The sequence below is a fragment of the Xyrauchen texanus genome, chromosome 33, assembly GCF_025860055.1.
Source record: "Xyrauchen texanus isolate HMW12.3.18 chromosome 33, RBS_HiC_50CHRs, whole genome shotgun sequence".
Lineage (NCBI taxonomy): Eukaryota > Metazoa > Chordata > Actinopteri > Cypriniformes > Catostomidae > Xyrauchen > Xyrauchen texanus.
Window position 1 is genome coordinate 19,941,559 of NC_068308.1, and position 27,626 is coordinate 19,969,184.

A 27,626-nucleotide genomic window follows, 5' to 3' on the forward strand; every position below is an offset into this window, starting at 1 on the left:
ATGTGAATAATATTTGTTGCATCAATGTATTGCTGAAACTGGGCAGGGGATTTCCAGTTCCCTGCATGCTTTGCATCGGGTTTGATTGGGAGAGTACATTTTAAAATGATATGCTATTTTTAAAAGAGAAATTTATTTTCTCGTGAAGTATACACTGAGTGAACATCAGTTATTGAGGATATGTAAAATCTCTGCAGCACCATACTTGTCATACAGTACAAAAATAACATTCATGTTTTTGTTGCTAACTAGCTACAAGGTATTTAAACAGATCACATTTAAGTTCCGTTAACTCAATTAATTTAGGTGATCACTACACGTATCACTCAAGTATTTGAGTATTTGAGGAACTCATTTTCATTGTGTGGAACAAATGTCCACAACTGAATTAAGTTAAACCAACTATTTTTATTTTTTTTTATTTTTTTGTTAAGTGTATGATGCAAAACAAGTAGAAAATAGATTATTTGATTTCAACAATTTAATTGTAATGAACAGACATGACAAGATACATTGGTCAATACATTTACTGATCTGGTAGGCTTTTTGCTCTTGAAATCAGAAGAATTCATTCTGTTTTCCAAATCAACTTAGTGACATGTCCTGCTTAGCTTTATTGATTCCTGTGGATAAAGGAAAAAAACAGTAAAATTCATCATGGTGAAACATGATTCATTTTATTTGCAGAAGACAACTTACTTGAATGCATCCCCTTTACTGTGAACCAACATCATGAACTCCTTTTTCAGGAGGTCATTGAAGATGCTGTAGTCTGGATCACCTGCCATAGTTGGTCTATAGAAATGAGCACCAGATGCTGCCTGTTACTTTTAGGTATTCTGAATCTAACATATACTTAGCTTAAAAATAAGCTGTTGCCCCCATTTCCCCACACTTACACACTCTTCTTCTCTCTCTGATTAAGGAGAAATTTCACAAAGTTCTTCTGAACCATGGAGTCCATAATCTTACTGATGTCACTTGCAATTGTTGATTCAGCATAACGACGGCTCAACTTCTGGATGTCATTTGTTGCGCTGCAACAACATTAAAAAATACAACCATTTATTCAAAAAAACATTTGTGTCTCTTTTTCAATTGTCTTGTGACACACATATTAATATATAGGGGAGACCGGGGCCAACTTGTCACAAGGGCTTTATCTCAGTAACTATAAAATTTTGAGTTGTCAAATTACACAAGTGCTTGTTTTTTTTTTTTTTTTCAGCCATGGTTTTGTATGTTGATTTTTACACCTAGTTCAAAACCCTCTGAAAATATAATAATTGTTATAAATTGTGTCCTCCAAGTGAAAATTTCAATACCATCATATTTTTGCTTGCTCTTGGGTAAAGAGTAAATACAATTTAAGCACACTGTCATACAATGCAGGTTCCTTTGTGACAACTTACCCCATATATTGAGACAATATGCTCCACTATTTTTTGGTATGATTTCATAAAAGCTCAATGTGTTCATTAAACATTATCTTTTTTCTTGGGGATGAGAAATATTCACGGGAGTAAAAAGTGTGAGAACTAGCCCCAGACTCCTTTTACAACAAGCTGCTGCTTCCATTTCCCCAAACTTTTCTTGTCTTTCTGATTAAGCAGAAAGCTCATAAAGTTTTTCTGAACCATGGAGTCCATAATCTTACTGATGTCACTTGCAATTGTTGATTCGGCATAACGGCGGCTCAGCTTTTGGATGTAATTGGTTGAGCAATTAATGAAATTAGAACACAAAACAAATTATACAAACAAACATTAGTGTGTTATTCTAAAATTGTCTTTTGACTCTTACCTACTATCAACAGGCTGGGATACTGCACTTGTCCATATACTGCCCAGACATATGCAAACCAGAGCACATACTGCAGGCTTCATTTTTCTGCACTACTTCCTTAAATCCTATAAATCATTTGAGAAGGAGAATACCTGACCAATGTCAGTCTATTGACCAACAGTATTGACAACAAAATAGCTGAATGAAAATGTTTTTATGCCTACCTTTTCTGGTTCTTGTCCTGTGCTGAATGGCTTAAACTGATGTACATCTCTACAGCAAACTGCACAGGTCTTTTATACAATGCAGATTACATTACCAACCAAGCAACAACATACTTCCACATCATTAAAACAATTAATAATGAGGGTGATACAGAGATATAAATACTGATAAGGCTGCTTTCTAATACAATCATAGGTTTCAAATCTGTTTGCCCTCTTTGCGGTTTAAAATGGAAAAATTACATGCTTATGGAACTGCAATATAGGAATGACCTTATTAAACCATTAGACAGTTTTTAAAGGCATATGTTTTCATTGTGCAAATTCTGAGTAATATTTGCTGTTGTAAGGAAGTGTACCTAGCTAATGACTCAAGAGGTAAATTTTCAGCCAGTTTTGGAAAAGTAAACACATTATACTGCATGTTCCAAAAAGGTTCTGATTTAGGCTGCTTCCTTGCAATAATATTAGTGACAGTTAATATATATTTATTATATTGATATGTGCTTTTGCATACTGTTGACCACACTAGAAGGCAGTATAATATAACAGGACAGAGCTAGTAAGCAGTCATGTGATAAGATGACAGGTGGAAATAAAGACATTCTGACCAGAGTTCTGAACAATATCAAAAAATAAAGGAAAACGAAGATGAAATCCATCCATCCACCAGACAAGTTCAAGTTGACGGGTAATGGCAATGAGAATGGGAAAGCTTTAAAACAAAGTTTTGAGCTTTATACACTCTCTATCGGGCCGGAAGACAATGACCGGCAGAAAATAGCATTGCTACTAACAGTGGTAGGCCGCAGCGCACTGTACTTATATAGCAAGTTTTTCTTCACAAAAGAAGAAAAAGACAAGTACGAGGCATTGATAGCAAAGGTTGAACATGACTGCAAACCGAGGAAATATTACACCTACGAAAGGTATGTCTTCAGGAATAGACTTCAGAAAGAGTCAGAATTGATTGAACAATATGTCACAGATTTAAGATTGAAATTGCAATCGTGTAACTTCGTAATGATATGTAACTCCCTGATTCGAGATCAAATAGTAATTGGAGGACAAGACAAAAGAGTGAAGATGCAATTATTGAAAGAGACTGACCTCACACTAGAAAAGGCAATTCAAATTTGTCAAGCGTTAGAAAGCGCAAAAGCGCAAATGTCTTTTAGTGATGAGAAAGAGGCCGCAGAGGTGGAAGCAGTGCGGCGTGCCAAAGAGAGGGCCACATCAAGAATGAAAAAGCAGAAGCCAAGTCAAGAGAGCAGGGGCTGCGGAAGGTGTGGCAATAAGCACGCAGCAAAACAGTGCTCAGTTTTTGGAAAAGACTGCAAGAAATGCGGAGGAAAGAATTACATTTACATTTATGCATTTGGAACTAATACAACTTACAGTGCACTTATTACAGGGACAATCCCCCGGAGCAACCTGGAGTTAAATGACTTGCTCAAGGACACAATGGTGGTGGCCGTGGGGCTCAAACCAGTGACCCTCTGATTAACAGATATGTGCTTTAGCCCACTACACCACCACCGCTCTGAAATAATTAATTAAATACTGTTTCTCCAAGAAAAAAGTGCAGCTAGTGGAAAAGCTGAGCGACAGCGAGGATGAAGATCTTCGTTGACTCAATTGAAGAAGGACATAGCGCTCCAGACGATGAGTGGATAGCACACATGGATGTGAACGGCACAGACATCTAGCTAAATCAGGACACAGGGGTGTAGGAAGGGCATAGCTAATGGGTGAAAGGTGGTAATGATTCTAGGGGCCCAGAACAAATTTTAAATGGTATTTTTTCACATGAAAGGGGCCCAGAGCAATGTACAGTCAGGAATTCCTTGCTACGGCCCTGGGCGCAAAAAATCCTGCCCATGAAAGACTTTCAAAGACTAAGAAAAAAGCCCAAGGTACGTGACAAAAAGTTGAATCTGAGGACATATGATAACAAGCCCATACCCACTAAGGAAGTGTGTAGAGTTGGCCTGTATGGTAATGGAAAAAAGGTGGATGCTATTTTTGTACTTGTTGAGGGAAATAAACAAGCTATACTGGGGCTGAAAACCTGCTTACGGCTAGGTCTAATAAAAAGAGTCCATGTCATAAATAAAGAGAAAGTGACATCTCATGGAAATATAAAAGAGAATAAGGATGCCACTCCAAAGGGAGCTACACATATGGCACTTTTCCACTGCACGTTATGGTTTGACTCGACTTGACTCTACTCGCCTTACTTTTCTTAGTTTGCTTTTCCACTGCTGTTTGGTGCCGTCTCAACATGGGTGGGATTATAGGCCGATCGCCATTGTTGCGCTGCTTCTACTACTGTGACATCATCTTAAACGGGACACAAAACAATTTACAATAACACAACCGCTAGCTGTTAGCTAATAGCATATTGTGCTGCATAAAGCAGCTGTTGCATGTTGATTTTACACAAGTGTAACAGTTAAATTGGCCTGGTTGTTTTAGAAGCAAGCTTTCCAGTAGATGATTAACTAAATAAAGTGAAGCTTTCAAGCAGAGTATAGAGTTAGCATACCATCCTCCATCGTGGACTCCAGCCGTGGCTGAGTCCAGGGCACTCTCCCTCCTATTGGTTTCCGGTCTAGATAGCGTCCATTTGGTCGAATCCTACACTTTTGGTAGGTCCGGTGGTAGCCATGTGTGGCCAACAGCTGAGACAATTCCTGTTGACCATGGCGTGGTTTTGCACACAGCCATTTATTTTTACAATTCGAAAGTCGCATGGACAAATAATACTGCTATCGCTGTAGCTAACTTTAAAACTAGCAGGTTGATGTCCCATGTCGCAAATCCAGTGATGCTGGTAGTGATGATTCTCTCTGACCAATCAGTGATCTGCAAGATTTTGACATCACATTTAGTATTGGCTCGCTTGGAACCTAGACTGAGGTGGTACTAAAAAAGTACCAGGTACCAGGTACTATCCACAGTGGAAAACCCCCCAAAAGCGAGCAGAATCGAGTCGAGTTGTACCGTGCAGTGGAAAAGCCCTAATAGTGACTGGGTTATAGAATACAAGGAGGTGTTCAGAGGAATAAGCTGCTTACCAGGCGAATATAAGATAAAGCTGAAGGAAAATGCAGAACAACCCGGCAAGAAAAGTGCTGATTACACTAAAAAAGAGATTGAGAGAGAAACTGGATTCTCTAATAAAGGAAGGAGTCATCAAGAAGATAGAAGCGCCAGAATGGGTGAACTCCCTGGTCATATTAGAGAAACCAATGGAGATCTGAGACTGTGTATAGATCCAAAAGACTTGAACAAAGGGATCCTACACGAGCACAATAGACTACCAACAAAATCAGACATAACCAATGCAATGAGTGGAACGTGCTACTTCTCTAAACTGGACATCTCATCTTGTTTCAACCAAATAGTGCTTGATGAGGAAAGTGCAAAGCTATGCACCTTTAATAAACCATTCGGGAGGCATTGTTTCTTACAGTTACCTTTTGGTATCAGCTCAGCCCCTGAAGTTTTTCACAAAACCGTGCAGCAGCTGTTTGATGGAATAGAGGGAGTAGGAGTTTTCATTGATGATGTGGTAGTCTGGGGCTGCACAAAAGTAGAACATGATGAAAGTCTGCACAGGGTCCTAAATCAAGCACAAAAATCAGGCCTGAAAATGAATAAAAACAATTGCCAGTTCAGTGTGAGAGGCATTACATTCCTGGGGGAGAGACTGTCTGAGGCAAGGGGCAGTCAGATCCGGAAAAAATCCAGGCTATTGCAGAAATGCCAGAGCCGGGAGACAAGCAAGACCTACAGAGAGCCTTAGGGTTAGTAAACTACCTAGGAAAATTAGTTCCAAATCTGTTAGCAATAACAAGGGTGTTGAGAAGACTGTTGGAAACAGACAGACCACGTGGCAGTGGGAGTCAGAGCATGCAAGAGAGTGAGAGTGGCTAAAGAGCATCTTAACTAAAGAGCCTGTTCTGAAATTCTATGACCAAGTCAGTCCACTAAAAGTTTCTACTGATGCATCAAAATCTGGCCTAGGAGCAGTTCTACTCCAGCAGCATGACACAGAGTGGTATCCACTCGCCTATGCATCACACACTATGACATCTGCAGAAAGAAACTATGTGCAAATAGAAAAAGAGACACTTGGTGCAGTGTTTGGCTGTGAAAATGTATACGGAAGATCAGTGATACTAGAGACAGATCATAAGCCATTAATAGCAATATCATGTAAACCACTGAGTGAAGCATCACCGCGTATACAACATTTAATGCTGCAACTACAAAAATATGATATGATATTTGAATTCAAGCCTGACATACACCTAGTAGTAGCTGACACACTGAGCAGGGCTAGCTTATGCAATACCAAAAGCGCCACAGAAGAAGATGTGAAGATACATGTGGACTCTATCAGAGATGCCAGTGTCAACTGCAAAATGGGCTGAAATAGCTAGAGAAACACTGAAGGATGAACGACTGAGGAGAGTGATGGAACAGATACATCTACCTGGTCATAGGAAACTGGAAAAGCCATACCAGCACTTTAAAGGTGAGCTGTCAATGTCAGATGGAGTTCTGTTAAAAGGCACAAAGATAGTCATACCTACTTACATGAGAGCACAGATGTTGAGGGTATAGTGCATGTGGGATACTTGGGGATCGAAAAATGTAAAAGACGTGCACGAGATGTACTATGCTGGCCTTACATGCGCAGAGACATCGTGACACTGGTACAATGTGAGATTTGCCAATGCCACAGATACCAGCAACCCAAAGAGCCAATGGAACCACACAACAAACCAAAGGAACCATAGAGGAAGGTTGGAATGGACCAGTTTCAACTGAAAGACAAAGACTACTTGTTACTCATGGACTATTATTCCAATTACCCAGAATTTGGGCTGTTGTCAGGCACAGCAACAAAACAAGTAATCACACTCACAGAAGTAATATTCACACACCATGGGATTCCAATGACTGTAATAAGTGACAGTGGACTGCAATTCAGAAGTCAATGCTTTAAAAACTTAGCAAACAATTATGGGTTTGAGCATATAACATCAAGCCCTCTTTACCCACAATCCAACGGATTAACGGAGAAAGGGGTGCAAATCGTGAAATGCCTTCTGAAGAAGCCACAGAAACAGGGGAAGATCCATACCTGAGTATTCTCAATTACAGGGCATCACCACTGGAGAATGTTCTTTCACCAGCGGAAATGCTCATGAATTGGAAACTACAGACAAGGCTCCCATCAGCAAAGAGATGCAAAGATGTGCGTCATAAGCCAGTGATTTTGCGCCAAATCAAACCCGACTGCTCAAAATACAAATAATTTTTATAGGCTTACCATAGTTAATCGGGGTAAAGTATGGACATTGTTTTGAACACTGGTTATGTACTCAATCAATAAAGGCAATTTGTGAATTTTTAACCAAAACATTTTACACAGTGCAGCTTTAAATAGCTAAAGCTGCTGAGTTATCTGTTGCTCCAAAAGATTTTCTAGGATTTTTTCTTTTAGTCTAATGTTTATTTTTTAAGCAATTTACAGTTAAAGTTGTGTTTTAAAATCTAAGACGGCCATAAATTATAAATCTTAAGAATTCAAGTATTATTTTTAACTTTTTACATTTTGTCACCACACCTTTTATAGTTTGTGACCACTCGCACTGTTAACAGCCGGCCTCTTTTTGTGCATGAGCTTGAAAACAAAATACCCAAAGTAAAACACTTTCAGTTCTTGAACCCTATGGTCTACAAACACAAACTTGAGCTTGTTTGAAAGTAGACACTTAGACATTTGATATTCAAGAGTAAAAAATGTATCATTGTAGTAAAAAAAATTAGTTAGAGCTATTCAAATATATATAGGGCCTACATATAAAAAAAAAAAAAAAAAAAATATATATATATATATATATATATATATATATATATATATATATATATATATTAGTTTTTTTATATGAAAGACTATGCACAAAATACAAAAGTATCTGATACATGTCGGATGAAGGTCTAACACAATTTTGAAGTAGATATGACCAAAACTCTATGTTCCATAATGATTTATGTAAGTGTAGGGCCTACTTCCAAAATAAAGGCCACTTGGAGGCGCCAATAGAAAACTAACTCTTGGTGAGAGTGGCTCATCTCGGCTTGAATGACATGTCCGAGCCCCCTGGATGTCATATCAAATAAATCAAATCGCTTTATTGTCACATGACTATATACACAAGTGCAACAGTAGGTGAAAGTCTTGTGTGCAGTTCCAAACAACATAGCAGTGGTTAGGCCTGTCTGATGTGTATTTCTGTTTGTTTATGTTTTTGTTTTTGATTTAGTTATTTATTTGGATCACATAGTGTCATGTATTTATTAATGTTGTGTATTTACCTTTTCTTGTGAAGCACTTTGTGATTTTTATCTGAGAAATGTGCTATATAAATACATTTTACTTACTTAGTCATGACAGTGATGAGACATAAACCAATTTCAATAAGCAACATATTTACACAACACAATATACATATCAATGTACACATAATTACACAACACAATAATAATATACAATGTACAGTAAACAATACACACAATATACTGTAGAATGCACATACAATAAAAAATAAAAATAAAGAGTATATAAAATATATATGCTGTAGTTGTATTGTGGAGAGTATAATTATGACAGTCCAGTGTGAGATAATAGATTAATAAAGTGCAGTGCTTGTGTATATTGATCATGAGAGATCAAGTGTTCAGAAGTCTGATTGCTTGGGGGAAGAAGCTGTCATGTAGTCGGCTGGTGCGGGTCTTGATGCTGCGATACCGCCTGCCTGATGGTAGCAGTGAGAACAGCCCATGACTCGGGTGACTGGAGTCTCTGATGATCCTCCGAGCTTTTTTCACACACCGCCTGTTATATATGTCCTGGAGGGAGGGAAGCTCACCTCCGATGATGTGTCTGGCAGTTCGCACCACCCTTTGCAGGGCTTTGCGGTTGAGGGCCGTGCTATTGCTGTACCAGGCGGTGATGCAGTTGAACAGGGGGTTTGATGAAAAAATGCAGTCGGGAGGAATGGTTCCTCCAGGCCCTCGTGATGGTGACTGAAGCCGAGGAGCGTGGCTCATTTTGGGTTGAATGACATGTCCGAGCCCCCTGGATGTGCAGTTGAACAGGGGTTTTAATTAAAAAATGCAGTCGGGAGTGTGTGTTCTCCATAACCTCCATGATTGTGACTGAAGCCGTGGTGGGTGGATCAGATCACGGGTCAAAAAGCCGAGTTCTTTGTCAACAGTATGTCAGTAACCAACCGGGTTGCAGTAACACACTATGACTGCACATAGTGCGTAAAAGCACAAACAAACAAACACAGTCCATGATTTTCCAATCCGAGCCTTTGCAAATCGGCATTCGGCATACAACCCTCATTTTGTTGTTTTCATCTTTTCATTAGCTACACGACCCAAATCAGTCAAAAATGACCTAGCTTTTCATTGGCTGGCTTTTTCCAGAGACAAACATTGATGACGCAAATCTTTACATCACTTGTGTCAACTGTCCTGTTTGGATATTTTGAGTGACTACCCAATCACAACTGCACAGAGAATCTTGAGAGAGGGCTCATTTTGTTCGTAAGACCCTCCCAAAAATCATGCTTGGTTGTTTTGCTACTGAAACACTACACAGAGTGTAAGATTTTGCAGAGAATGGACATGAATGATAACATGTGTTGAGTATGTAAAACCAGAACAAAGACAGATTTATCAATATTTCTTCATATTTGTACATTTTTGGACTAAATTCTCTAATGTATGCTATTTTATTTATTGGACTCTTGCAATGAAAGCATACTGAAGCTTGAAGGATTGTTTTCATCTGTGTTTGGCTGGAAGACAATAAATGTCAGAACTTCTGGTTTCATTTTCCATGTTTTGATTTTCACTCTTGACATGCTTAATAAAATCTTATTGTTGTATCTTTGCGTTTGTCAAAATCGCTTTAATATATCAGATTTTGAGACCCAGATCTTCCAAATGATATATTGGATGTAAATATTGTTTTTCATTTTCACAGTATAAACATTTGTTAAACATAAATTAAATGTAAATAAATAAGCAAGTGGGTCATTTTTGAACCACCTGTCGTTAAGAGGTTAAATTATTTTCCTATATAACCATGCTAGACGAATGCACTTAAATATGCAGTGGACAGTCATCTTTGACCGTTGCTCCGCATCTCACTGTTTTCATTCACATTTTTTTCATAGATATAAAAACATAGACATAGTGGTAATCTATATTAAACTATGAAAAACACGACTGACTGTTCTACATAGATCAGACATCGTTGGCAAACGTTAACTCCACTGTAGCTGATGCAATTCATTTGTTTTTATTATCATTACACAGCACTTTTTCTTTGTGATTGACCTTCCCTGTAAGTGCAATCTCTGAGGCAGCCGGTGGTGATGGGTGAATAAATATTTCTGCCATAGACAAACTTTATGGACTACAGTGGTTAAATCAATTTCTTCAGAAGCGATTTGATAAGTGGGTGTTAGAAAAAATATATGAAACAATGTTTAAGTCCTTTTTAACCTCTGTCTCCACTTTTACTTTCACTTTCTCATTCTTCTTCTTGTGTTATTGCCTGTCTGATGTCTGACTCCCACTACTAAGTGTTGCTGATGGATGAAGACTAACTGCAGCTTGTGCCAGCTAGATATTACTTCAGTCTACTATGATGGACTTCACAGAGGATGAACTGATGCCAGCACCAACTGTCAGACATGGGATACTTCACTGGACACTGCCTAAACATCAAACTTAAGATGGGAAGTATATTACCATAAATTAATCTGCCACAAGCCAGTGGAACTGCAATGCACCTCACTGACCTCTGCCGGCATCACCTTGGTCATAGGATGGACAACTCTCTTAAAATGAAATACATAGATAATAAATTAGTTACCAAATTAAGCACTCATCAGCCAAAAAACAAAGGTGTTCATTTTCCCAGTTAATTCAGGATGGACTTAAGATATTAGTCATTCATTTTAGTTCATACAAAATGTTTTTGTTTAAACATTGGCACCTACCAATTACATAGTTTATTAATTTGAAATCATGACTTGTAATACACATAAATGACTACTATTGGCATTATATTCATGCTGTTTAGTCAGAAGGGACCTGGCCCCCACAGTGAGCCTGGTTTCCCTCAAGGTTATTTATATTAATTAACCAAAATCTTTTTGTGTTCCTTGCCACAGTTGCAAACTTGCCATTAGCTTGTTCACTAGTGGTCGAAATACAAAAATAATTAACTTATTTATATTATTATTTATTTTAAGGGACAATTACAATCATGTTTTTTTAATGGCACTATTGTGACTCCAATACATTACTATACTATTAGAGCTTCTTTTTCTTTTAAAGCATAATTTTCTGTAAAGCTGCTTTGAAATGATGTGTTGTGTGTGAAAAGCGCTATACAAATAAAAATGACTTGACTTTTGGCAATTCACATTCTTCATGCATATCACCACCTATTGGGCAGGGAGGATAATTCATAGCAAAAAAATCAAATACAAATATTTGATTTGTTCCATACCTACCATAGCAGTTCTGCAGATATGAATTTAACCACTGGAGATTTATGGATTATTTTTATACTGCCTTCATATGCTTTTTGGAACTTCAAAATGTTGGTATCACTTGCATTGTATGGACCTACAGAGCTGAAATATTCTTATAAAAATCTTTGTTTGTGTTCAGCAGAATAAATAAAGACTGATTATCTAATTATCTCTTTTTTTGCTCCTACTGTAGGTGAGAGTCTATAGTTATGGCAGAGCTGACTTTCGGAAATGTCCAAACTACTATTATGACACCAAACAAAGTAAAGAATTGCTTTTTTGATAATCATGTTTACCATTGGGAAATAAAGACCTAGAAGGGATTTCATGATGACATATTGATCTGATTGTATTTGACAAAATCTGAGATCTAAGTGGGAATTTCAGTCTCTTGCAAGAACTTTAGCTTCCTTAAATTGACCCAAATAATAACTAAATAAAGAAAAGCAAAAGTAGAGTCTGAGTCTGTGCTATTTCACATTGTGAAAATGTGCTGCAAATGTGGGGTATGAAATCTGTTTACAGCTTTTTGCATGGTTTTTCTATTTAGTGTATTTTGTATTCTGAAATGAATAAATTAATAAACCGTAAAAATACCACAATAGGTCAGTTCTGTGGTTTTCTTACATTCAGTCATCCTACTTGAGAGGAGCGCGTGTTAGAATCCAGTCTTTAAAGGACTGATGTGTGCTTGAGGTGGAACTACAGGTGAACTCCATTGACTCTCGGGACATTGTAGAGTTCGGCCAGTAGATGCCGCTCTAACCTTTAGACACCCTGGACAGTGATTTATTCCTTACAAAATTAAAGATTAACGTTTTACAATATTACCTAAATCACCATCATAATATATGTAGAATTTCTTTAAGCTAGTCACGATGAATACCTTTTAATAATGGCCTAAATTATCAAATGTAATTATATTGAATATTGTGGGACATTAGATACAGCAACGTAAACATCTGAACGTAAATATTCATTTGATTTATTGCAAATATCTTGCATTTGTAGGATCTTTATCAGGAATATGTTGGAAAAATGTATAGCGCATCTTTCAGGAAGAAAATAACACGGGGATGCGCGTGAGACGCGCGCGCGTTCACGCAGGGCTCGCTTGTGTTATACTCGTTCACAAGAATGGCATTGCGCTTTGGCGCTTCCACGAACAGAAACTATAGAGAGGATTGTACTTGTTGAAATTCTTACTTTTCATGGAATCTATGAATATTGCACTTTATCGACCTGTGTTTGTATCGGTGAGTAGGCTACCTTTCCCGACTGCTGAGACGTGCTGCAATTTTTTTTTTAAGATGCATGTGAATCTACTAGCACTATAGATTACAATATCAGGACAGGCTACCGGACAGGAAAGTTTTCAGGTATCCGTCTTACGTTACTTTAACGTCCTACGTTGTCTTAGTCTCATGAAGTGATTTGTTGTCTTAACACCCTCATGAAAGGTTTCCTGGCTATTGATCACAAAAAACTTTTCATTATTATGATTATTATTATTATTGTTATTATTATTATAAATGTCTAGATAATAGTTAAGTTGTTAAAGAACTGGCTGTACAGCAGATTATGTCAGTTGTATTTGACTAGTTGAATTTAAGAATGATGTTTAAGTTCACGCAGGGAATGATTTATACCAAATATATAGTAAATATAGCAAATAAATTCTGGAAGTAGTTGAATGTCATTGACCACAGATGACCAAGATGTGTATATAAGTACAATGTTCTTCAATAGCTTGGCAAAGTTTTTTTAATGTACAATTTTTTACCTTAAAGTGTATTATCAGTATAGATAGCATATACAATGTACAGTGCACAATATTAGTCAACAGAATTATTGTGATAATATAGCATATCTGTTCTTCCCTAGGTTTCCTCTGTGATGTTTCTGGCTCTAAGGATGGCTTACAGTCTTCAAGAACAAATATCTACTTTCTATAGAATAAAACCTTAATCTCAAAGGTGTTTCTATCAATCCCCTGTTCTGTCAAATATGAATAAAAAGCTTAACATGAACTAAATTTGACAGAATGGTGTGATAAACCAATCCACGGTTTTCTGAACAGAGAGGATCATGACATTGTGAGCCTTGAGTGCAACTTATCGCAGTAGCTGGACAAGAGTCATGGGCAAAGAGCAGGACCTTCTTCTGGCTGTGAAGAATGGAGACCTTCCCTTAGCTCATAAACTTCTGGCCAAGACCAAGACCAACCGAAGTAGTAAGTAGTCTTGGTGCTGTTTTAGTTCCTTAGTTCTTTATATACCAGCTGGTAATTGTACATTGATGAGTTGTTTGAAAAATGACACTCAAATGACACTTTTTTAGACACTCAAATGTGGCAATCAAACTCATCATCAAATTAACTATTTAATTACTTTTTGGGGGCACAAGTGATTGATTTAATTTTCCCAAGATGTTAGAATAGTCATTTCAAAAAGAAAATTTCCCTTGCTGACACAACTTTTTGAACATTTGAGCTGTATCCATCAACAGTGGTAATTGCACTAATTAACAGTGCCAAGACTCCCTGTGTGACACCAAGCAACAGCCGCATCCAAACTTAAAATTAAATACACTTTTCATGACCATTCCAGTCATGTTTGCACTAAACTACTTTATGTAAACACTGGATGTAAATAGGGTATCTGAGACATAAACTCTGGTTAAATAAGTAGAACTCCCCTGTGATAGTAAGTCCAATTTATGATCATATTCTGCTTCAGGACATCAATCCTTGTGTGAAATCTTGTTTACAGCTTGTAAACATAATTTTATGAAATGAGAAGCTTATAATTTTATAAAAACACTGCTGTTAAAATTCATGTATTATTTGAGATGTTAAGTTGTTTAAATGGTAATTTTTACAGTCATTTTAGGGTTGTTGATGTTGATGTTACATAGTTATGATAACGAAGTTGTAAAATTGTCTATAACTTTACACAGAAAAGGTTAGTAAGTGATTTTATCACACTAAAATCATGTTAACATGCATATTGTTTATGTCTTGTGGCTATAATTTAGAAATAGTGAGTATTTTAACATTTACGGATTGGCCCACATTCACTTTCATTGTAAGTGCTTCACTGGAACTTCGATGTTAGCTTTTTTTTTTAAGAAAAGTAGGGGCAAGTCAAAATAAATTTTTGTGGTACTCAATATTATTTCACAAATGCTGTCAATTGAGCTGAACTTGTATTGAACCTGGAATATTTACTTTAATGATCTTTGTGTTTGATGTCTTGTCCAATGGACCCATTTCACCAACTGTGATGATTTTTCCCACCTTAATTTAGCAGGGTTTATCTTTTTAATTATTTGATAAACATTTATATCCTTATATTTTTATATTATTCTGCCATTAAGGAAAAAAAAAAAAGATAACACTGCCATGATAGTGTTTCTAATACTGCTGCTGAGGGAGTGAAGGTAAATTTGGTATCTTTTTCTATTCTTACTGTCATAGTCCACTGCTCTCTGTTGGAGCAAATAGGAACTTAAAAATAATATTTGCTGTGGTCTCCCATTCACCATTATATACATTTGTCCCATGGTTTATTTCCATGTTCCATTGCTTTTATGTTCTAAATACTCTTAATACTACTGTAATTTTAAGCTTACAATTGTCTAGGAAAGGCAGTGGTGTAGTGGGCTAAAGCACTAAACTGTTAAGCAGAAGGTTGTCGGTTCGATCCCCACAGCCACCACCATTGTGTCCTAGAGCAAGGCACTTAACTCCAGGTTGCTCCGGGGGGATTGTCCCTGTAATAAGTGCTCTGTAAGTCGCTTTGGATAAAAGCGTCTGCCAAATGCATAAATGTTGTCTATGATGATGCAAAGACCTTTGCTCTCTTAGGGCTTTTGCTTTACAAAACAAGCCAAAACCAAGAATTTTTCCATTTTTTTTTGGTGCGTTGATATTTAACAGCCTTCCATTTTGCCAAAATCTGGTATGTGCTCATCCCTGCCCACACATGTCCTGTTACAAATCAAGGATACCCCATATGGCAAACTGACAGATTCACTTAACAGATTTCAGGACACTCTTCACTGTTATTTAACAATGTCACTAAGCCATTGTAGTTAATCCTTTTTACTTTGTTATTGCTTCTTTGTTTCTTGTTTCCCCAAAATGTACTATACAAGTTACTACAGTAAAAAGATCAGCACTGCAACACATGAGTTGGCTCAAAGCCAGTTAGTTCAGTGTGGAAACTTAAGTATTGTCTTATGACTGTATGTTTGACACAAGCATACACAGGTTTTATAAGTCTTGTTCATGACAGATGGGTCAGGCTACTCAGGCCTGTTTTGGAATCTGCTCAATGGGTTAATCCATGAGCGATGTTGTCAGTCATCGCTAGATCTAGTACAAACTAAGCATGCATTTCTTTGAACTAGGCAGACAGGCCCTGTGTCTAAACGTCAGCTTTTAAATATTCATTGAAACTAGAGATAATTAAAGGATGGACAGTATAGCAATATCTGAGAGCATGCATACATTTGCTATTTTTGGCTTAATTAGCATACAGAATACAGGGCTACTGTAGAATATACAAATAGAGTGCAGCAGGCTGCAAGAACACTTATTACTCTGACTGGATATGACTGCATGTGAATCAGCTTTCTACTACCTTGGTTTTATAATGTAAAAAATAGGTTCAGAGGGAAAAGAGGTTATAACTAATAAATATGAGCATGGTTTCTTTTTCATTTACTCTACTTTTCAGCTTTGTACTTTCTTATATTCTCTGCCTCATTTTTGGTTTTAGTGTTGATGCAATTGATAGTGAACCTGTTCAGGCTTCAAAAAACATAACACGTTTCACATTCTTTACTGACTTGTTATACTGTATATAGTGAATATGTAATTTCCTATTACAGTGTTAGTACTGCAAGAACAGATTTAGGAATGAGCAAACAGTACTTTGAATAATAAGTAGAGACAATAGTAAGCCATTATTTCTGTGCAAAAAGTGTTATCTAGGATTTAAAACAAATTATATTGTGCTTAAATAGACATGCACTTTTTTTGGAAGCCAGTTTTCTAAAATAATGGTACAATGCCCCAGATGCATTTTTTTTTTTTACCTCAACCACCTTAAGAGTTTATATTTTAAAGCTGAACAATGACTACATAGACACTTGCCATAATCTTTGGTATTGGTATTGGTATTATAAGTTTCACCTCATTCAGAACATATTTGTTTTAGGAAAAATTACTGGCACAGAAATGTTTGAATGGAAATGTAGCATTCATTATAGAAATGTCTTGCTTCTAGAAACGTCTTCTTTCATCTGTGATGGCTTGCCAAGTGAATTTAAGGTTTATTTGATGAGACTGGTTCACGCTAGATTTGTTTACAGTCACCAGCGCCAAAACGATCATACAAAGGCAGACAACGAAACCAGACTATGCACGAGATATGAACCTTGTTTGAACTCAAAGGCCCATATCTGCTTTCATCTGAATGATTTTGTCTTTCTTCAGTATGTCTTAAATAGCTTCTTCCTTGCTTCTGTCATAATTTTTGGCAAAAGAAAAAAGATGGGTTCAAGAAAAAACAAAAACACGTGTCAATGTAAGTTTAAAAAAAAAAAAAAGATTACAGAACATGTTATTTAATTATTTTGTACAGGTGCCCACAATATTAAAAATAAATAACTTTAAGACAGATTTTTGTTTTAAATACTTTTTTTCATCAAAGTTTAAATAACAGCTTTGAAGTCATTCAGGCATGCGTAGAATCAAAATACATCCTCATTTGGATGATTTTGCATTTTGTTAGAATCTTTTGCAACCAAATACATTTTAACTACAATTATTTATAAATTAAAGTCTATTCTATTATAGTTTTAATGGGTTTCCACCCTGCTCACTTGGCATCTTGGCACACCTCATGTGACTTAGGAAGCATGTTCAATTTGTTTAGGAATTAAATGGAATACATTAATGTATAAACAAATTACATTTGATGCATTTAATGTATGAACAAACACATCAAACAAATGTCTGGGTGATGTACATGTGCTATCAGGGAAGCCAGTAATGTTGTTTGCGACACAAGTAGAACGCTCCCCTTATAATATATAAAGGGATATTTCACCCAAAAATGAAAAAAAGATTTTTTTAAGAATATTTCAGCTTTGTAGGTCCATACAATGCAATTGAATAGGCACCCAAATTGTTAAGCTACAAAAAACACACAGAGGCAGTAATTAATCCACATGAGTCCATTGGTTAAATCTACGTCTTCAGAAGCGATATGATATGCAAGGGTGAGAATCAGATCAATATTTTAGTCCTTTTTACTACCCATCTCCACTTTCACTTTCACTTTCACATTCTTCTTTTATTTGGGTGTGTAAAGGTTTTTCACTAAGGAAGGGTCGGAAACAGCGTCAGTTTCAAAGGTAAGGGTCCTTTAATATCTTATCTCCACAGTTTTAACAAATTACATAACACTTTGTTTCTCGGTGTTGGTGTCGGGCTCTCCCTCTCGTGCTCTGTGGCTGCTGCTTTTATCCGCTCTCCTCACGCTACTGCAATTAGACACAGGTGTTAGGCTTAATTTAGCTCAGTTGTAAGCGCCCTTACCGCTTTTCTCTCCCGGACGGGCGCTTGACCACGCCCCCGCTGCCACAGGGTGATTCTTATTCTTCGTGCATATTGCCACCTACTGGTTGGGGCGGGTCAAATGTGAAGATTTAAAGTAAAAAAAGGACTTAAATATTGATCTATTTCTCACCAACACCTATTATTTTGCTTCAGGTGATATGGTTTTAACCACTGGAGTCTTATTGATTAGTTTTTATTCTTTATGTGATTTTTGGACCTTCAGAATTCTGGCCACAATTCATTTGTATTGTGAGGACCTACACAGCCGAAATGATCTTCTAAAAATATTTGTTTGTGTTCTGTAGAAGATAGAAAGTCTGGGACACATCTGGGATGGCATGAGGGTGAATAAATGATGAGAGAATTTTCAGCTTCGGGTGAACTATCTCTTTAATTTAACAGCAAATAAGTAATTGAAGAACACAATTCTCAGCTTGTTTTTGAATTGTAGCAAAGAATTTGGCTTGCAAAACACGTCTTTCAATGTTAATTATATTTATCGTAATTAAAAGTCATGATTACATATCAAGAGGAATAATTGACAATTATACGTTTTGTCATAATCGTGCTATTTTGTGGTATTAGAATTTATTTGTGAAAATATTTGTGTCAAAAGTCTTTTTCAATGCATTTCCATGGTTTGCTTCTTCTGGTAGATTGTGTTCAGGTTAATTTAAATATACCTGTATGTTCAGCTACTGTAAGTCAGCCTTGTGTGCAGTCACATGATGTAGCCTATGTTATGTAACCATGTGTCTCATTTATCTCAGCTCATCCACAGACAGTGAGCTTAGACACCTTGACAATGTTCCATTTGTTTCTTCTGGGAAGCTTTCATCATGAGGAAGAACATTGTGTGGAAAGTGAGCTGAAGGTCCAATGTTTTAGAAAGGTATTAAAGTAAATCTCTTCCCATTTTTGTTATGGTAATTCCTTTTGAGCACACTGTCATAAAGGCTCATGGGAAACCAGTATTGTGACTGCTAGGTCTAGTGCGCCACACAGAAGTAGTTGAAATTCATGTGGGTTAACGGTATAGTTGTCTAAATGCTCATTCCATCATCATTCATTTCACCCTCGCTTAATCACATGTTCTCCAAGGAATTTATTGGTTGGTCCTCTTTTTTTTGTCAGTTTATGCTAGAATTGGCAGTATTCTCAGATTTAAAGTCTTAATTTACAGTCATAAAAATAAAATGGTTTGCACATATTACATAATGTTTTACAGCGTAACGTATTAAAGCGATAGTTCCCCCCAAAATTTTTGTTTTCTCTTTTCTTTGTGGAAGACAGAAAATTATACAGGAAGAAAGTAAGTCATATGGGTTCAGAACAACATGAGTAAATTATGACAGAATAATTATTCTTGGTTGAACTATCCCTTCAATTCCTTAATAGCTTGAATAAGAGAGGAAACATTGTAATGATTATTGAAACACATAGGAAGGTCAATGATCTCTTTGACCTTCTCTTTGACCCTCACGTGTTGACTCCTATGTTCAGGACAAGAGCTAGCTAATGTTGGGCAAATTAATAAGTCCTGCTGTGAAGTACAGAAATTGAGTAAAAAAAAATTATTCGAAAAAGAATGAATGCTATTAGGTAACGGTAGGTTTGTTCCCTATACTAGGTAGATTGATTAGGAATTCACTAACTAACACCATTACAGTATCCAAACAAATATAACTGCTTTTGTAGAGTGAAATCTTGAAGCATTGCGTACATGTTACATCAGTCTGGTCTTCAGACATTAATGAAACTGTGGCATATTCCACTGTGGAAACATGGAAAATAAGGATTTGTAAGCATGAATGCAAAACACGTTGCGGCAAATATGCAGGTGGGAATACTTTCAATAAAATTTCAATACTTTGGTGCTACAGTAAGTCAAAAAGAGCAAGCATGTCAGTGTCAGCATGAAAATGTAGCTTCTTATAGGCCTGTTTAGATACGTACATTAATAGAGATTTTGTAACAAATTAGCAAGTCCTATAGTATATCTCAGAAGTTACAATTGATAATGACATTGCAATAATAAAAATAATTTAAGAGCTGGATTAAAAAGGTTAATGACTTGTTGGCATTTCACAAATGCACTTTCACTGATGTTATCATTAACTTGAGCATGTCAAATTCCTTGAACAACAACATTATAAGGCTTTTGATATCTCTCTCTCTCATTCACTTACATGCTCACGTCCTTGGATTTCACCCTTAACCTATTTGCTGTTGTGTTTTCAAATGTTTTTGAGGGGCATTTTCTGTTCATAAAGATATATGGAAATATGTTTTCAAGTGTTATAAATTAACAGGCCCATTGACATTTAATTGTTTGATACTAGGTGTCCTTTACATTGGTTCATTATGTGTATTGTATGGTTACTGTGGCTCATTTCATTTGAGAGATGCCCACATTAGAAGCAGCGCTTCCATTAAATGTGAAAAGACCACTGTTGACAGACACAAAGAGTGTTTGTGTTTGCACGCACACTTTTGTGAGGGCAGGAGAGAGGGGCATAGATAGAAATAGAGAGATTGGGTGGGTAAGCCATGTCTGGAATGTTGTCTCATGTTGAAACTTGAACTCCTCTTGAAAGGCCCATAACATTCATTTAGCTGTCTTTTTCCCCTCCCTTGCAGCAATATGTAAAGTTCATATAGCTTTACTGGCATCTTTCCCTCTGTCCGCTGGCCATGTGGATTGGCGCTGTTGGAGCACAACAGCACATATGATTAGGCCGACATGATCAGGATTGAGCCAAAGGCATGGCTTAATTCCTCTCAGATCCACAGGAAATCAGTAGCTGGATTGACTACTTGGATTGACTATAGCGAATATAGACAGATAGAATCCACTCTGATCTTTGTACGCCTTCTTGCTATGCCAGTGTTGCTACTGGTCTACAGACAAACGCCCCTACTTATTTCACACAATTTGTTTTATAAAATGATGTTTGAAATAGCCACGCTTCAAAAACTAAATTCTCAACTAGTATCTTCATCTTGTTTTCCATACCTAAGAATCCTTAAGACAAGATAAATGTACATAATAATAAACATGTCTGAATATATAAATTACGGCTATGGCATATTTTGTTTGACTTTTTTACACTTGTTTATGCTTAATTTGCCAGTGGGGAAAATCTGGCATTTTGAGTACACATACTCAAGACTTAATATATGTATATATAAAATATTATCTGAAAACAAGTCTTAAATGGATAGTTCACCCAAAAATGTATTTCTCTCATCATTTACTCACCTTCATGCCATCTCAGATGTGTATGACTTTGTTTCTTCTACTGAAAATAAACAAAGGTTTTTAGAAGAATATTTTGAAGTAATTTAACCACTTGAGTTTTATGGAATACTTTTATGCTGCTTTTATCTGTTTTTGGAACTTTTAGATTTCTGGCCACCATTCACTTGCATTAAAAGGACCTACAGAGATATTGTTCAGTGTTCAGCAGAAGTAAGACAGTCATACACATCTGGGATGGCATGAGGGTGATTAAATGATGAGAGAATTATAATTTTTGGGGCGAATTATACATTTATATAGTATCTTATGTAGTTTTTCTTGTGGTAATTTTTGCTGGTTTTAAGATGTTTATCTTTTTCTGGAAATCAAGACAAAAAGACTTGATTACCAGTAAAAATTATTGATTACCATTAAAAACATTATTTTTGTAGTGATTTAAGACATTCCGTTGTGCTTTTTATATTTGATTTATTTAACAGTTGACCATGACCATAGAAAGCAAGCATAAATTGCTTTATTTCAACATGATGAGTGAAATTTGTATAGTTTAAATGCTCCCAAATTTTAGATGGCATTGATAATCACCTTCACTGACAACGTTTACATGCACTTAAAGGTGCTGTAAGCGATTTCAGACATTCTACTTCCACAAGACTGAGCCGTTGGATTAGGCATGCCCCCTCTTTCCAAACCACGAACTCCAAAGATGTCAAAATGCGCTTTATTGATTAGTTGTTGAAAACAAAAGCTGCAAAATAGCGGCCTCAACTGACCTACTGTTATGAATAACATGGCATAAAAATGCATTATGACTCAATAATTCATTGAATTAAATATTTCTGGGAGTACAGTGTTAAAAGCACATACATTATAAAATATACCCATTATTACACACCAGTTTATAATCTTGAATACTGTCAGCATATATATGCATTAAAGTAAATCGGGGGAATCCCAGAGTTTGTCACTCTTTTCACTCTTGTGTGAAATAATAGTGGACTGCGTTCACTATTGTAGCATAATCCAACATGAATACGGGAGTAAAGAGAAAGCGTAAAACACAGTGCATGAAAACGCATTTTCAAGTCTTAAGCAGCTTTCTGGTCTCCAAGTAAAAGAGATCACTGTCTGCAATCAAAAAGTAACAGATAACAGTTTGCAGGAAACAATGAATTGGATTTTTTTTCTGATTGGTTTTAATCCAAAAGACGTGGGGGAAGGAATTCATTGCATCTTTATTGCTCCCACCATACTGGAGCGAACAAATAGTTATTGATCCAGTTTCTTGCAGTGTTCCTCTGATTTGATCTCAGGCAGGAGAGAGGATATTTTAGTGTGGCTGATGGTGCTTAGCTTTGATATGGTTTGCATATGAAGGTCTGTCAGCAAGTGAACGATTGTGTAATAGGGAATGTGAGGATACAGATAGGTATAATTTTTGGGTGACATTTTTTAAAGACAACATGGGACAGGTGGCGATGTGTGTACTGACAGGTAAGTTAGAACTGTTTACATTAATGGTTTTTCCATTGATGATTCTTTTCAGCATTCTTTGTCTTATTCTTAAAAGAGGAGGCGAGAGGTCAGGGGAGGCTGTGAAGCTCAGAATGTCTTTTTAATGATGACACAGCTCTGTGTTGTTTAGGGGACAGACTTGTCTTCAGTCACTAACAGCTTGGACACAGCCTGGCTCTGCATTCATCATCCTTCACATAGGGATCTAGATCACATTTTCCCTTTAGCGACAGGTGGAGCAACAAATATTTCAGAGTTTCATATATTTTGACATTTGCAGTGCTTGCAAGACAGTTCTGAACTGATTTTCTCAAACATTTTGTATTTGTTTTTTCTCTGTATTTGTTAGAACATTCTAACTTGGATGTTGCTTGGATGTTCACCAAGCCATATACATGGAGAAATGTATCCAAAGGAGCCATTCCTAATTTGGATTGTTAGGAGTTTGCATGGCTGCAAAGGCAGTGATATTTTGAAGGATTTAATAATCAGAACATCTGTAGGCATTGACTGATCTCTTTGAAGGAGCTTCAGTTAAAGGAATAGTTCACTCCAAAAGGAAAATTCTATCACTATTAATCCACAGGATGTTCCAAACAAGCATGCTCTTAGTTTTTCCATTGTTGCAGAATATTTATGCAGCTCATGAGTCTTTTCCATAAAAGTATAGTTCCTAGTGACCATATCAAGCTTTAAGAACAAAAAGGTTCTTTTATGTTTTGTTTTTTTTGGAGTTTGATGCATGCTACCATAAATTTGCATTGTGTTGAAAAGAGCTGCAAGAAGATTAAAAAATTCTACTTTTGTTTTGAAAAAACAAAACAAAACAAAACAAGCATACAGCTTTGAATGGCATATAAGTGAGAAAATAATGACAATCTATATTTTGGGGTAAACTATTCCTTTAAGACAAATTTAAACAGAGCAATAAATAACTGACTTTTTGATCAGTTCACATGCTGAATAAGTAATCCTTGTTACAGTCAAACATAGTGTATTTACATATAAATATGGTTAGTAATTCAGATGACAGTGTACACTTAAAAATGCTTTGTAAGTCTGGTACAAAATATCATACAGCCATCAGTCTTCTTGCCTGTTGAAAGTTTGAAACAAGTGCTCTCTTGCCATAAAAGCATCATGCCTCATAGCTCTCTAATGGAGGGATCAGCAGCTGACTGATATGTTGAAAATATTACATCATGTCTTGACTTTTATTTCTATCTGTTTTTCCAGAGTTACTGGGCTCGACAAAGAGGCTGAATGTGAACTACCAAGACCAAGATGGGTAAGTTCTCTAATTTTCCACATGTTATGGAGAACTTTTCCCTCATTTTTCACAGTTCTGTTTTTTTGGTGTTTAGATGATGTTTTGTGCAGTTTTCCAAGCCTACCCCCATGGCAGTTAAATATCCACATAGTAATCTCTGTAAACTTAAAATTCAAATTCTCAATTATGAAGTTGCCCTGTTTATAACTGCTAAGGAGCAGATTGGAATCAAACAGAGCACTTCAGAAATACTGTAGCTACACAAAAACATTGGTTTCTCAGTTTAAAACACCTTGTGATTATACGCACCTTAAATTGATCATGTGATCATGTGTTTTTCACCTGTTTAAATACACTATGAACATGTGCTTTTCAGTCAAAGTGCCTTTATTCAATTCAGATGCCATTAACAATCTTGTTTAATTGGAATTGTCACAAAAACTGGATTTCTTTTTGTTTGGTTGAACAACAATGTCCTTAGAATTCTTTAGAAATTTGTGGTGACCATTACTGTCCCATTACCTTACTGGAAGACTCTGCTCACTTGTATAATTTTCTCACAATTTACAAATCTAAAAAATTGAAAATTGTTACATCCAGGGTTTGAAATTAACACCCACCAACTCGCCACATGCACAGTGGTGGGTACTTGTGCTTATCTACCCAGCACTGTGGCGGGTAAGATGTCTGAGAATGACATATTTCAGAAATGCCATTAGACACAAAGACACACATTTTAATAAACACACTTGATTAGATTTTGATGAACAGACGAAAAAAAAAGCAGTTGAAGCACGTGTCTGATTTAGTGTGTTTAGTGGTGCTCTGCCGCCCATGAGCGCAGCACAAGCGCATCTGATGGAACACGTGCTTGCAAAAAGTTCCCACTCTTTCTACTCTGTTTCAGTCATCTGCAAACAGTTTGCAAGAATAGTGTTGTCTATGAGAATGCTGCAAATTACCTGATTTTGGCTCACTTTCCATGGAACAGTTTGCGCCCATGGGACGAAACTCTGTAGGTTCACTTCATTTTGATTTTGCTTTATTCCAAATCTTTGTGGCTGTATACATTACCATACATAGCAAATGACATGCAATGACATTAGGTGAGAATTGTCATCTGTAGTATTCATAATTCAGTACAGCCTCAGACAGGGGCGTCGGACTGGGGGGGTAAAGGGTACCGAGTACCCAGGGCCCGAGGCAGGGGAGGCCCCTTAGAAGTCAGTTTTCTATACATACATATTTGGTACGGGGGCCCAGCAAGATGGTTTGTACCCAGGGCCCAAAATTTGGCGCTACGCCCCTGGCCTCAGAAATGGTGCTTGAACAAGAAGTTTATGTATTCTGTGCTGGTCTACTTTTTAGCTTCCCTTTTTATGTTACAAAATTATCATTATGGTAATAATAATAAAATGGTAGGCCTGATTATATTTTATAAAACAAAATATCATTACAATGATATATATATTTATATATATATAGGAAAATGTTACTTTAATTCACCAAAGTGGCATTCAACTGAATACAAAGTACAGGTGAAACTCGAAAAATTAGAATATCGTGCAAAAGGTCATTAATTTCAGTAATTCAACTTAAAAGGTGAAACTAATATATTATATAGACTCATTACAAGCAAAGTAAGATATTTCAAGCCTTTATTTGATATAATTTTGATGATTATGGCTTACAGCTTATGAAAACCCCCAAATTCAGAATCTCAGAAAATTAGAATATTGTGAAAAGGTTCAGTATTGTAGGCTCAAAGTGTCACACTCTAATCAGCTAAACACCTGCAAAGGGTTCCTGAGCCTTTAAATGGTCTCTCAGTCTGGTTCAGTTGAATGCACAATCATGGGGAAGACTGCTGACCTGACAGTTGTGCAGAAAACCATCATTGACACCCTCCACAAGGAGGGAAAGCCTCAAAAGGTAATTGCAAAAGAAGTTGGATGTTCTCAAAGTGCTGTATCAAAGCACATTAATAGAAAGTTAAGTGGAAGGGAAAAGTGTGGAAGAAAAAGGTGCACAAGCAGCAGGGATGACCGTAGCCTGGAGAGGATTGTCAGGAAAAGGCCATTCAAATGTGTGGGGGAGCTTCACAAGGAGTGGACTGAGGCTGGAGTTACTGCATCAAGAGCCACCACACACAGACGGGTCCTGGACATGGGCTTCAAATGTCAAACGTCTTACCTGGGCTAAAGAAAAAAAGAACTGGTCTGTTGCTCAGTGGTCCAAAGTCCTCTTTTCTGATGAGAGCAAATTTTGCATCTCATTTGGAAACCAAGGTCCCAGAGTCTGGAGGAAGAATGGAGAGGCACACAATCCAAGATGCTTGAAGTCCAGTGTGAAGTTTCCACAGTCTGTGTTGGTTTGGGGAGCCATGTCATCGGCTGGTGTTGGTCCACTGTGCTTTATTAAGTCCAGAGTCAACGCAGCCGTCTACCGGGACATTTTAGAGCACTTCATGCTTCCTTCAGCAGACAAGCTTTATGGAGATGCTGACTTCATTTTCCAGCAGGACTTGGCACCTGCCCACACTGCCAAAAGAAATATCTTACTTTGCTTGTAATGAGTCTATATAATATATTAGTTTCACCTTTTAAGTTGAATTACTGAAATTAATGAACTTTTGCATGATATTCTAATTTTTCGAGTTTCACCTGTATAGTCAGAACATTAATGATGTAAAAACAGCACAATAACTATTTGAATAAAATATTTTTTGGTCAAATCTAGACAGGCCCCATTTCCAGCAGCCACCACTCCAACACCTTATCCTTGAGTAATCTTGCTAAATTGCTAATTTGGTACTAGAAAATCACTTGCCATTATATCAAACTTTGTGTTTGTTTTTGAGTTGCCACAGTATGCAATAGACTGGCATGCCTTAAGGTCAATATTAGGTCAAAAATGGCAATAAAAGAAACAGATTTATCATCAGAAACGTATCAGTCAATCATTGTTTTGAGGAATGAAGGCTATACAATGCTTGAAATTGCCAAAAAACTGAAGATTTCATACAAAGGTGTACACTAAAGTCTTCAAAGACAAAGGACAACTGGCTCTAACAAGGACAGAAAGAGATATGGAAGGCCAGATGTACAACTAAACAAGAGGATAAGTACATCAGAGTCTCTAGTTTGAGAAATAGATGCCTCACATGTCCTTGGCTGACAGCTTCATTGAATTCTATGTGCTCAACATCAGTTTCATGTACAACAGTGAAGAGAAGACTCAGGGGTGCAGGCCTTATGGGAAGAATTGCAAAGAAAAAGCCACTTTTGAAACATAAAAA

General features: G+C 36.7%; 2 protein-coding genes across 5 annotated transcripts in view; one reads left to right on the plus strand and one right to left on the minus strand.

Annotated features, from left to right (window-relative positions):
* Window positions 1-613: 613 nt before the first annotated feature.
* Window positions 614-1,886, minus strand: gip (gastric inhibitory polypeptide). Its single transcript, XM_052102647.1, has 4 exons — window positions 1,804-1,886; window positions 900-1,037; window positions 700-795; window positions 614-623 (listed from the first exon to the last, which is right to left on the minus strand). Exons 1-4 carry the CDS (start codon window positions 1,884-1,886, stop codon window positions 614-616), a joined length of 327 nt encoding a protein of 108 aa, XP_051958607.1.
* Window positions 1,887-12,806: 10,920 nt separating this feature from the next.
* Window positions 12,807-27,626, plus strand: part of LOC127626608 (caskin-2-like) — a 76,681-nt gene continuing 61,861 nt past the window's right edge. For 2 of the 4 annotated variants that reach the window (XM_052102513.1, XM_052102516.1), the window contains exons 1-3: window positions 12,819-13,029; window positions 13,535-13,883; window positions 24,295-24,346. In XM_052102513.1, coding sequence (XP_051958473.1) covers window positions 13,790-13,883; window positions 24,295-24,346 — 146 coding nt within the window. In that variant the 5' untranslated portion in view covers window positions 12,819-13,029; window positions 13,535-13,789. Of the gene's footprint in view, window positions 13,030-13,534; window positions 13,884-24,294; window positions 24,347-27,626 lie in introns of all 4 variants that reach the window. The other 2 variants (XM_052102514.1, XM_052102515.1) reach the window with 2 other exon arrangements.